At 34.6% G+C, this 13,659-nt stretch overlaps 1 protein-coding gene across 2 annotated transcripts in view; it reads right to left on the bottom strand.

Annotated features, from left to right (window-relative positions):
• Window positions 1-13,659, bottom strand: part of STIM2 (stromal interaction molecule 2) — a 175,971-nt gene that overhangs the window by 15,351 nt on the left and 146,961 nt on the right. Inside the window, exons 5-11 of one of the 2 annotated variants that reach the window (XM_018049352.1) lie at window positions 11,707-11,822; window positions 8,471-8,648; window positions 7,740-7,917; window positions 3,163-3,330; window positions 2,878-2,901; window positions 2,377-2,477; window positions 1,843-2,081 (exon numbers count right to left, since the gene is read on the bottom strand). In XM_018049352.1, coding sequence (XP_017904841.1) covers window positions 1,843-2,081; window positions 2,377-2,477; window positions 2,878-2,901; window positions 3,163-3,330; window positions 7,740-7,917; window positions 8,471-8,648; window positions 11,707-11,822 — 1,004 coding nt within the window. The remainder of the gene's footprint in view (window positions 1-1,842; window positions 2,082-2,376; window positions 2,478-2,877; window positions 2,902-3,162; window positions 3,331-7,739; window positions 7,918-8,470; window positions 8,649-11,706; window positions 11,823-13,659) is intronic. The other variant, XM_018049353.1, reaches the window with a different exon arrangement.

The following is a 13,659-nucleotide window of genomic DNA, read 5'->3' as shown; positions in this document are numbered from 1 at the left end:
ATCCTTTATTCTACCCTAGACCCTAGTCCTGCTGCCAAGAGTTTATCTATCAGGTCTAGAAATTATGCTTCTGTCAGTAAACAGAGTATTACTTTTGTGCCACTGGGTGGAGACAGAGCTCTCAAAGTGTAATCTCTGGTATAACTTACTTTTCACAGATAATAAATTTCAGCATTTCTAAAACATCATACTGAATTTAAAATCAGTTCCTGTACTTTCTTATTTTAAAAAGTTTAGATTTCTCTGTATATCACAATCATAAAGAAATTATTCACATTTAATTGTAAGTTTTGTTTTAAATACACATGTAGATATCTTGTCCTAATCAAAAAGTACTTTAAAAGGAAAGAAAAAAACTGGTTAATTTTAGGGAATACATATATACATACTTCTGATATTGAATAAAGTTTCTAAGGAGAAACTGTAACTAAAAAGCTATCATTTTCAAACAAAACCATATACTTATGAATCAGTATTGCATATGGCAAGCTTAAAGGCAGCCTAAGGGCATATAATTCTGATAAACACAAGTTAAGGCCCACATCTAGATAAAACTTTGCAATCATCACTACTCTGCAGCATGTGGCAGGTGAAATGACTGAGGTCACACTTGCAGTATGTAAATACAGTAAATACTGCGTACAATCCGCCCTCTCCCCTGTTCCTCTTGTAAGAGGTTAGTGTCTCCCCAGTCTGCCTGTACTACCTGTCTACCATTAAACTAGATAATTAAAATCACAAATATGAACACAAGCAAACAGGTCACTGATGAATTATTTTCAAATATATAGGGCTTTATTTCATAAAATTGCTTTAAAATTAGAACACTTTCTAAATCTTAACTTTTAGGAAAGCTTTAAAAACTGGACAGAAAAATTTAAACTGGAAAATCATCATATATCATGATTTGTCTCAAATTTCTGTGTAAATTTTCAACTGATAAATGATTAAATTTTGCGCTCCATTCTTTGGAATCTTGTTCTATAGATACTGTTTCAAAAGGGTTACAAAGACTGGGAAAACATATCAGACAAGCAATAATAAGGATAAATAGTTCTTCAAATAATTTCTAATGTAAGAAATATATATTTTAAATTTAATCTCTATAACCTTGCAAAAATTCCAAATATTAATAAATTATAAAATATTAAAACTTCACCTTTCTATCAAAATGTACTCTTAACATTGTAAACATCTTCAAAGAATAGAGCATACATAACAAAGCAATTATAATGAAAACTGTACATGTTAAAACCACCTCTGGGAGAAGCACCACTTTCTGGCACAAAAAAAATACATTTTATAAACATAAACACATTTAACTTTGTTTAAAGTTGAATGGATTTAGTGCTTTATGAGTTAAATACAGCAGGAAAATATTTTCAAATAAAAAGAATTGGAAAAGCAAAACTAAATATTATGAAATATGCCTATTGGGACAGCAACTCAATTTAAAATAAATTGATTGGCTCAAAGTCACAGAGTTGGTTAGTGAGTGGCAGAGCTAGGATTGGACTTAGGTTTCTAAGGTCTTCCACTAATTTTTAGTTTCTGCTACAGATAATGCTATCATATGAAAAGATGTTTTGCCTCAAAGTTCAGCATTTCATTCATACAATGACTTAGCATGTATGATGTGCTATTATACATGCGTACATACATATGTATACCACACATACCTTACACAGTATTCTCAAACAGTAAACACAATGAACAAAAAGAAAAAAAAATGAAGAATTAACTAAATTTTTATTACAGATTTCAAAGCAAATGATTCATAAAAGGTATGGTACAAAGTTAATTTTTAAATTGTATCAACTCTTTTTTGAACTAACCACTTACCGGGAAACTGTGACACTATTGGGGGTGTATCTTCATCTAAATCATCTACTCCTCCAGCTATGGGATAGGGTGGAATGGAGACTCTGGGCATCACCACCCAGCTGTGATCACAATAAAGGGAAGAGGTGAGGCTGGGGAGTCCCGAGTTATGGGCTATCTGAAAGCCACAGATCTTCTCTATCTGTTGCCAGCGAAAAAGTCGTTCTCGTAAACAAGTTGTCAACTCAGAAAGAGCTTTCCTGGAAAAGTCAATATAGGAATTACTTCTTGCATCAAAAGTCTTTAATACAGCACTGAAAACAGGCAACTATATGAGTAGACCAAGGCAGTAAACCAATTTCCATAAGAAATTATCCCCTCTTGGAATTAGCATAAAGGATATAATAGAACATGATTAAATGACAAATTAAAATATAAATTGTCTATAAATAACAAATTAAAATTAAAAATTGTCTATAATTACAAATTAAAACAAATTGTCTATAAATTTTATTTCTACACAATAAAAATAGACAACTGCAATAAGATTCTTACTTTGCTTCCAGAATTTTGTGGTCTACCTCATCTAAGGAGGAGCTATGTGCAACATGCAGAGTTCCAAAGACTGTGCTCCTCTTCTTTTTAATTTTCTCTGCCTAAAAGCCCAAGGAGAGAAAAATAAGGCTCAGTTTGGGGAAGAAAACACACACTAATAAGGTTCATTTTGTCTTGACTATATTAATAATTATAAAATCAATGGAGAATTATTAGCCAAGACATAGCCCTATTTTCTAAAAATGGAAAACAGATGAGGGCGAAAGCATGCTTTCCTAAGCCAAACTTTGTTCTGGAGAATTTTTTCTCTTTATTTCCATGGATCAGAAAGACCTGACTCTTCTATTTAAAACTAGAAGAACATAAACTATATCCTACTGCAATGGAGGTGTTAGTGACTGCACTGTTTTTTATTGTTCTTTTTCACTAGAAATCAGAATAAGACTCAATAATTTCACACAATTATTAATAGTCAGACATTAAGTTCTAGTAACTACTAACCTGAATCAGATATGAAGCAGCAACCTAGAGGAGAAAAGCTCTGTATAAAACATTTATGATCATGATAGTAGGGATGATTTTTAAATGATACTAAGGTCATTCTGAAAGGTATACCCTTCTCTTAAAAAAGTAACTTTACAGCCTATGATTACAAGAGTCAATCTACCCACTAAGTTCCAATTCATGAAAGAATCTGTGATACTACAAATTTTATTCAGGCCTTTATACACCAACTGGTTAATCCCTTTAGAAATGTTAGTAAGTTTAGTCAATATAGTCGAGTACCTCATCCTTAGCAATAGCTAGCTGCATTTCAGCATTCTGTCTTTTTATATTGTAGTACTGGACTTCCACTTCATGTGTTAGCTGAAGCCATTTTTGAAGTGCATCTGGAACAGACCAGCTGCTTCTGAGTTCAAATTCTTTTTCCGCCTTTTTTAGAGCCATTCGAACCTGAGAGGGAGGGAGGGGGAAAAAAAAGAGAGAGAAAGAGGAGGAGGAGTGGAGGAGAGGGAGGTAGAAAGAGATGCAAAGGAAAGTGGCAGAGGTTGGAGAGAGAGAAAGAGAAATTTCTCTTTTTAAAAACTATTTAAATTAAGTTTTTAAAAAAAAAAAGAAATTAAGATTTTTTTAAGTACCAGAATTAAAAGAAAAAAGCAATTTGAATTATACTCTCTGTAAAATCACAGTCTAAAATGATATTTCTAACATTAAAACAAAAGTTAAAGGTTTAAGTACATCTTAAACTCACTAAGCAAGATTGTAAAAAGACAGAGGGTGAGAGGGAGCTTACATCTCTCTTAGGTTGCAATACTGCAGTTTCACAGTTTATAATAGCCAGACTCAACTGAGAGACAAACACCCAGGGCATGTAACAACTGAAATGGATTACATTTTTCTCATAATGTGTTTTTTTGTTTGTTTATGGACAGAATATGAAGAAATATCAAAAACAGGGTGAATACTTGTCCTATTACCCCTTCTAATGTTCCTAGAAGACTCTGCTGGGAACTATACACTATATAGACTCTGCTGGGAACTATACACTATATAGACTCTGCTGGGAACTATAAACTATAACTATACACTCATTTTTAAAGTAATTACACCATTTTAAAAAATGTTTTCAGACATCTTCTTTATGCCAGTTATTTCTCATTGTTATGAGCACATTTGCCCCTTATAGTCTGTCTTATGTCACCTCTATTTAGTTTCTTCCTGCTTCTCACATATCAAAAAGTAGATAAACTAACGCCTGCATACCAAATGTAAATTTCAAGAAAACAATGAGTGAGATTCATCTTGATTTTTCCAAGGGAAACTATGAATAGCTTCCGTGTCAGAACGTGTAAGTTTTTCTTCTAGTTCACTTTTAAGGGAGCCAGACAATAAACAGAAAACTAAAATGCTTAGTGTGTGAGTTTGTGAGGTGGCATTAAGTGCTAACAAAAAACCTCTTAGGGACAGTCTAAGAAAATGACACAGAGGAAGAGATAACCTATTCTAGGAATGATTCACTTAAAAACTAGCAAGAGCTCAAGCTAAGGATGTGTAAAGATACAGGATGGAGTTTATGAAATTATGCACACATATTCAAGACCTTCAGACAAAGCGATGAGTGAACTATGGAGCATCCTGCTTCGGGAGCCCCAGAACTGCAAATTAATTTTTCCCAAGTTAAGTAAACTGAAACTTCATCCCTAAACTAACGTGCAAAGGAACGTCTGATCTGATGAAATCTAGTTTATTTAAGTAAACCTTACCTGCCAGGGTAAACTAGAATACTAGACACAAATTTCTGATAAAGAGAACAGCTGTCAGATACTACAAGAAAAAAAATGTAGAGAAATACTTTTTAAAACTTTTTCAAGTTTTCTAAAAACTTTTTAAAACTCTAAAACCATCAGACAGGAAGTAAATAATTCAAAATATAGACATTAACAGGGAAAGTAAAACAACACTTACTTACTTAAGACAAATCATAAGCAACGCTTGCCTGACACGATTAGCTATGCAATATGCTTGGGGCAATACTGTGCTTAATAAGACAGCTGGCAGAGCCCTACGGCGTCCCTGCTAATCTCTCAAGAAAGAAGCTGAGCTCAGGTCCTGTGACACGGAGTTCTATGTAACACTACAAAGTGAAGGTCACATGCCCATCGTCTTCTAAAGCTAAAATTTCTGTAAATTTTCATTGTCAGGTAAGTATACAGATAATCTGAACAAATTCGCTCATGTTTTTCTCATTAAGATTTCCTTAATATTGTGTCCATAAATGTATTTCCCCCAAAGAGCTCAATAAAGAGGAAAATAGATGCAGTGAAAATTGAATAATAGTTTTTATAAATGATAAATTAAGTTGTTTCAAAATATAATAATTATATAATTTTTGTGTCTTAGGACTGAAACAGTAATAACTAAAAACATGGTATCACATACATACACACACAAAAACAACCAAAGTATATGAAAGCTTGGCTTCTGGACCTGACTTTACGATGTATACGTCTGTGAGCTTCAACAAGTTCTTTCCTTTCTGAGGCTTATTGTTTTGTGTATAACAGGGGTACTATGACTTGTCCTGATTTTAAGTTTCTTGAGACTTTAAGAACAAAATAATTTATGTATTTAAACCACACAAAATATAAAGTGGTACTATTATTCATCCAAAAGCTCTTGTTTAATGGAAATTAACAAAATATGTACCAGTTTTTCTGCCTTTTAATTTTGAGGAGTTGATTACCCATCACATAAAATACAATAAAGCTTTAAACTATGTGGAACTGTGGATTATGTGACACAATATGTAAATTAGTTTTCTAGTTAAATTTGTTTCTATAAACAAAGCTTTTAATAGCAGTACGGGAAAACATGGACTTTGGAATAAGACACGTGTAATTTTCCCCTCGCCACATAATAGCTGTGTTACCTATGGCAAGTTATTAAACCTCTCTGCATATACATCTCATCTGTAAATGAGAATGTATCTATGTACAGTGAGGATTAAAATTTATGAGCAAACCATTTGCAATGATGTACACAGCATAAAGTTTTGGCACACAGTAAGCACTCATAAAATTGTGTTTCTTATTACTATAATCATATTGGATGGAGTTCTTTTTAAATACCCAATTCTCTCCTTTAAACTTACTGACTGAGGATCTCATTAGGATTATTAAATTTGTGCTGGGTTGTAATATCCTGGTAATCTTAGGGTCTAGCATGGAGTGCAAGGCCTCTAGGCTCCAAACTCCAGACTAGGATACTCGTGATTAAGAGGTCCTTCTTTACATGGTGTCTTCCCTCTCACTGAGAGGCAGTCTCCATTACAACATGCTATCAGTTTATGTCTCTATAGAAGATTTCCCTCTACTGCTTTCTGATTTGTTCTTTCTTATCTGCAAACATCAGAAAAACAGTTATCAAACTTTTTAGTTTAGCACTGCGAAAAAACCAAGGCTTGAATTCTCATTGAGAATAGGTATGGAGTTGTCACAGAAGTAAAAAACATTAAATTAATTCTCAAACACAGGGTAATTTGGCTAGGCTTTTTTTGTGAACTCCTTGCTTCTTTACTACATTCTGTATAAAGAAGGTTCTGTCATGTAAACAGGACCAGACTGAAAAATAAATCTAGGAGTCATTTTAGAGAACAAACTCCTTACAGGGAAAAGACTCAAAAGACAATGTCTAAGGTATGAGAGAAAGAAAAGCTAACAGTTAACCAAAGAGATAGCTGCATTCAGTCAGACAAGTCCTACCAAAAATGACAATCCTGAAGGAACTAGTACCATACACTGAACATTTTCTGATGAGTCTAAGTTTAAACCGAAACTCACTCATTACTTAATTTTTATTTCGTATTTGGCACCTGACTGAGAAGACAACAGTGCATGAAGCAAAGTGGGAGGCAGAATACCTAAGTTCTTGGCCCTGTCTTACAAGTCACTCTCTAAACTTGAACACACTTTCTTGCCTTCGTTTTGTTCCTCAGATTCTTTATCAGTAAAGAAAGGGTCAAAGTCAGAAGAAGGAGATGAGATTACGGAAGCAGAGGCTGGAGCAATAGGCTTTGAAGATGAAGGAAGGGGCCAAGAGCCAAGAAATGCAGGCAGCCTCTAGAAGTTGGACAAGGCAAGGAAACAGATCCTCCCCAGAGCCTCCAGAAGGAATGCAGCCTTGTAGACCTATTTTAGACTCTGACTGCAAGAACCCTAAGATAATAACGATGTGTTGTTTTAAGCCACTAAGTTTGTGGTAATTTTTTATAGCAGAATTAGAAAACTAATACATCTACCTATGAAGATATTCTCCGGCGACCTCCCCACCTTCTCTGAAGGATAGTGTAATGCCTGAATTCCATCCTGAGTGAATGCACAGTAGAAAAAAAAGAAAAAATGCACAGTAGAAGCAGATATTGGAAAGGACACCTTTTGGACAACTTCAAAATCTGTACCACAGAATGTTCTAAAACCATTTAACAGGATTCAAATAGATGTTTAATAGAGATTATTAACATGAGCAGTTTAACGTTATATATACTAATACTTTACTACTAGGTTATAGTCAGAAACTGACACATACTACAGATGTTAAATAAACATCTTAGGTTTACTCAAGACAACGTGGCATGGGCTAGAACTTCATGAGTGAACACAATGCTAACTTTATCTTTTAGTTGGTTCTCTGTTTTTTGCTGTATGAACTCTGCCCAGTGCTAACAATATGGACAGGTGACCCTACTACTGACCAAGGAAGAATATATGATGGAACAAAATGTAGGAGACGGAACAAAATTTTTAAAAAATCCTCAGAGTAGCAATACAAATTTCCTCACAAACACTTCTTTAAAACGTAAATACCTGTTCCAATTCCTGCTCTGCATACTGACGTCTACTCAGCTCACATTCAGCTCCCTCCCTCAGCTCTCTCAGTCGACAAGCTTCTTCCTTTGCATAATTGATTTCATCCATCATTTTGCGCTCCAGATTTTGCTTTTCTACGGCAACATTTCTGTTTTCTTCCTGTGCCTTTTCAAGCCTTACAGAATAAACATGACAATTCCTCATAAAAGTTTCCAAAATTTCATTATTTTAGTGAATAAATATGTATCAAGCAATAATATACATGTTTCGATCACAATTTGCAGCAATTTCTATTTATCTTAAATTTGGACAACAAAAACATCAGGTAACCTACTAGATAGCTATTCGGTTTATCTTGGGCTAAAAACAGGGAAATAGCATGGAAACACTCTTCAGGAAAAACACTTTTAAAAAATTGATAATTATTTAAGTCATGTTTAAAATAAAATTTAACTACACATGTAATTCTACCTACATTTGATTTCCACTTGTCTTCTACCCATTTATTCCCTAATGCATATCTTTTTAATACCCATTTATTCCCTACTGCATAGTTTTTAATAAATTTGTAATTATGACCTTTCTAAAAATTTGAAAGTGAGTGTACACACAATTCCTGATGTATGTATCAACCTAAATACAAATGCATAAGCACATGCCCATATTACATATTCACAAACTGTACGGTCCCACATAAACAAGATTTATAGCCTTTTTTACCTACTTACCTCTCTTGTAAGTCCATTAGACTTTGCTCTGCAGTTTGTAGACTCTCTAAGTCTTTCATCATTTTTGCAACATGCTCTTTTGATGTCTTATTCTGCGTATAAGCAAACCAACATCCTCCAACACCAATTACTATAGAAACTGTAAGGATAAAATCCTTCATCCAGTTATGAGGAGGGCCTATAAAAAGAATTACAGATGGCCAATTAATCTTTGAGTATCACAAAATCTCAATACACATGGCCACTTAATTTAAAAAGTAGTAGATATCTAAAACCAAAACAAAACATGAAGATGTCCCTCCCATATATAAGCCCCAGCCTTTTACAAACTTTTTCTTCAAATCATCAATGAGTTTATGATAACTACCTGATATACTAGGCCTATAGGAGGCAAGGGCTTCCCCAGTGGCTCAGTGGTAGAGAATCTGCTTGCAATGCAGGAGATGCAGGTTCGTTCCCTGGGTCAGGAAGGTCCCCTGGAGGAGGAAATGGCAACCCACTCCAGCGTCCTTGCCTGGGAAATGCCATGGACAGAGGAGCCTGGCAGGGCTATAGTCCCTGGGGTCACAAAAGAGCTGGAAATGACTGAGCAACTAAACAACAACAGGGGGCAGAGATAACCCCACAAGGATGCACTATGCCCCTGCTGGTACAGGAGTGAGTGACAAAACTCCTGGGGCATTCTACAGAGAATGGTCCTCTATGGGGTGAAGAGTCGTAACGAGCTTCACTATCACCAGCCCAACTCCCTCCCTTCAGACAAGTTAGGTAGTGGCCATGCTTTAATACAGAAACTGAAACCCTTATCATTCACCAGAAAGTTTTCTTCTCAAGCATGTAGCCACGTAACTAATTAGGATTAATCAGTGATTCTCAACTGAGAGGGACATTTCCCTCCAGCAGACATTTGACAATTTTTGCTTGACAATTTGGGAAGTGGAAGTAGGGCTATTTGCTACTGGTATCTAGTAGGTAGAGGCCAGGGATGTTGTTAAACACCCAATAATGTACAAGATAATCTCTTTCCTGCTCCCACTCTGGTGATAAGAAAGAATTATCTAGGAATTATACAGCCCAGAATGCAAATAGTGGCAAGGTTGAGAAACCACGGGTCAAATGATCATGACAAGCCATGTTTTAGGTGGTTTTTTGTCAGAGATCTGAGTGACTTGAGGGAAACAGGTCCCAGGGATAGAAGTAACTCCTACACTTACTTGTTTCTAAAGTAAGGAGTAAGGAGCCAGGGCCTATTGTCTTCAGTAATACAAAACACAGAAACCGCTAGTCAAATAATTTCCTAGTTTATCTCTGAAAGCAGGGGCTCAATTGACGGATGCAGGGTAACTAATAAAACATGATGTATTATTTCTTGCAAACAGATTACAGGTGTTCAGTGAAAAACTGCCTGGCTGCCCATACCTCTAGCAGCAAGGAGATATTTTCCATGTTTGACAAGATGAAGAGCGCCACAGAAATGAATGTGCATGCTTATACAGTGTGATAAACAGCATGCTCTATGCCAGAGATCCTCAGCGCTTCATATTTTCAGAGCAGATACCCTCACCTACAGTGAAAGAGATTCTCTCTTCACTCCTTGGCAGAAGGATCAAGTCTCAAAAGGATTTGTTTTTATTCTGCCTCAGGCTGAGAGGTTCAGCTCAGGCTCTAGTTCAAATATGACACTTATTCAGGCTGAACTATAATCACCAGAAATAATAATAAAAAGATGGACAAGTCTCAAACTATACAACAAATACCATGAACTGGTGAGGATTTCAGTGAAAACTCCTTTAAAATGTATCTCCATTCACTTGATACTGCTAGTTTTTTTTTTCTTCTTTTTAATAATCTTAATGTGGGTGTTCCAACCATAAGGTTCATTCACTCAAGTAATAATTCTAAGACAAACACATTAAAAAGGTAATGCATCATTAACTTCTAAACTGGTTTGTTTATTAATACATTTGTTTTCAACATTCTTTGAGACTAGTTTGGTTTCTTTACAAATGATAATACTGTTTGGCTTACAGAGTAGTTTGTTCTTGGATCAATAAAATAAAAATATCCCCAATCAATCTGTATACAGAGACAAATGCTATAGTTTAATTCCTATTTTAACCAATAATTCACATGAAAAAACTAGAGTGAATCTCACAGAAGACAATCCCCAATAGATTCAGTTGAAAACTCAGGACAAGGAAAAGGTTAGAAAGGGTATCATCTCCATGGAACGCTTGGCATTTCAATAGTGTTCTATTTCCTAGGGTTTGTAATTCCCACCAACAGTGCATTTCCACCAACTCTCACAAAGGGGGGTTCCAGCTGTTTCACCAGCTGCTCTTTTAGCCTGAGCCAAAAAAGAACCACCAGTAAACTCATGGAATGCATCCAACCTCTCCAGTAACCCTTTTTTAAGCAGGGGGACCCCCAACACAGTATCATAGAAATCTATAAGCCTCTTAACTGCAAAAACTGAGGTAAAACAAACATTAGTTTCTTCATTTATAATTTGTGAAAGCCATTTTTTCTAGAATTAATTTAGTTATTCCGTTTTGAAAAATAAAATTCCTCTAAAATGTGTACTCTTCAAACAATTTTCCCCCAAAGCTTTCTGAAATCTGAAATTAAATGACGTAAACAAATTAAACTTCCCTTCTGGGAAGAAAGTATTCCTGTCAAGGTAAAGAAGAAGGTTTATTTTCCTTACAAATATGACAAAGCAATTTCTTAAATGTACTTCCTCAGAACAATCAAATAATATTCTCCACCTTGTGCTTCTGCCAGAATAGTCTGTTACTTTATACAGTTTCAAGCAGGCCTCTAGGGCCACTGTTTTTGATCTGTATCTTAAAAATCCTTTCCCTGGTAATTAATAAAGTCCAGTTAGGATTTATTATTTCACGTCATCAAGATAGTGAGAATACACCTTTTTTAAAAAGGACTCTAGTGAATATCGAACTATAATAACATTAAAACTACTATAGAGTTTTAAATCTAGAAATTTAATCAACTTACATACAGTTTTACAACTTTCTACATCAGTAACCAGACTTGAAAATACCACACGTGATATTTCAATGACAGAAAATCTCATCCTATAAATCTTTTAAGATAGTACTTTATACCCAACAGAGGGTTCTTCTGGTCTACTACCTTTCTTACTTTTCCCTTCTTTAAATAACAACAGATGATCTGATTACTCTTTTTCATCATATTTTGTGCAAGAGAATACTAACGTGTTAGAGGTCCGAACAAAACCACATCCAGTGCCTTGAGCTGAAGTTTTTGTCTATGACTCCGGTCGCTGATTTTCAACTGAGAGATCATAAATGAAAATTCATGCACTGCTATCCTGTTTATTTAAAAAATACATATATATTAAAAATATTACTAGGATGTACATTTAAATATTTCAGCAACATACTTAATACTTATATATATTAGTGATGATTAAGAGTTCACCCAAATGCAATTTAATACTTTATTATATGCAACAAAAACCTTTTCAGTGCAAGCTTAGCAGTGCAAATACTGTATGTCAATAATTTCATTGTTATGTTGATGTTTTTGTTTTCTAAAAGGTTTCTTTATGCTATAAATTAATGTGATTCAGAAATTTATCAAATTCAAAATATTTTATAATTATTAAATTACCTCTGGCATTTTACCATCATTTCATAAACAACAAGAAAATTGTAAGCAATTAACACAGCAGACTTAATCATTCTCAATTTAGATTATATTCATTTTCTTTATAAATATCATTTTAAAAACCTGTGCCTTTACATTCTAATATTTAAACTATTTAAAAGTTCACTGAAGCCATAAATGAAAAGGAAAAAGTCATCGCTGGTTGGGGGAATAAATTGAGGAATATCTGTAATAAGAAGTATAGAACTATTTCACTAGCAACGAAGAAAGTCTGCAGGGTGCCAAAAGGCTCAGGTGAAATAGGAAATAAAATTGCTTTGTTTTGGACTTCCAATCCAAGTAGGCCAGTAGTTAAGATTTCTTATCAACCAAGTGGGATACAAAGACGAATCTTCTGACACGAAGTGTAATAATAATAATAAAACTGTTAATAACAATGACAATTAAAAAAATAAGCATGTATTATGTGCTGAGTACTGTGCCAAGAACTTTACAAACTCAAAGAATTCTATAATATATGTAAAATTGCCATTTTATAAATGAGGAAACTAAGGCAGTTGTAACTTGCCCAAGATGACATAATTAGTAAGTAAGGTAGGGATTCAATCCCAATTATCTATGATTCCAATGACTGAACTCTGAACCTTTTATTTAGGAAGATTTCAGGTTACAGAACTCCTATGAGGTTTCCACAAAACTTTAGAGAGTAAAGAACTCTAACTTTCCCTATAGAAAATGCCTACATTCATCATCTCTGTGGGTAACCTTTTGTGTGTAAGCTCTTGTCACATCTTTAATATGACCCTTATTAAAGTGCCTGAAGGCAAACTGTGTCTTATCTCTTTATCCCCAAAACTAGCATGGTGCTTGGCCAAAGTAGATGCTTGATAAATGTTTATGTAATAGGTGAATGAATGCATGGATGGGTGTAAGAATGGATAGCAATACTATCAGTATACAAAATTCAAGAGAGACAATGAGATGTAGTAAAAATGAAACTATAAAACAGAATTTTACGCAAAGTTCAATATGAGTCCAGAGGTGGAAGGGATTCTACCTGCGTGGGTGAGGATGTCAGGGAAGTTCACCCAGGTCTGAAAGGAATGAGGAGGCATGTGTCAGGTGAAGAGAGCCTTAGTATAAGCTCTGGTAACAGAATTACAGAATACAGAAAACACAGTAAAAGGCTTAAGATAACCATGATATGAAACCTAACATAGTTTACCTACTACAGATGTAATAGTATTTTAAAGTCACAGAAAGGAAAGAAAATAATGAATTACTGTAGGTATGTGTACAACTGGAATGTGTAATACATTTTCTTATACATTCTTACAAATAGCTCTTTTATCTACAGTTACACTACAAAAAGCTTTGTGACTCAGGTAATTAATTGCTACTGCCCCTTTGAATGGACTCATCTAATCTCTATCACCACATAAAAGGGGCTCGATGAAGACTATGCCAATTTTTCTTTCCCCTCCATTCAAAAAGGCACCAGTAGGCTGACCTAAAAGTTGAACTTCTACATTTATAAG

This window comes from Capra hircus, chromosome 6 (assembly GCF_001704415.2).
Source record: "Capra hircus breed San Clemente chromosome 6, ASM170441v1, whole genome shotgun sequence".
NCBI lineage: Eukaryota > Metazoa > Chordata > Mammalia > Artiodactyla > Bovidae > Capra > Capra hircus.
Note: the sequence above shows the minus strand (reverse complement) of the source record. Positions and strands in the feature narration are given on the sequence as shown.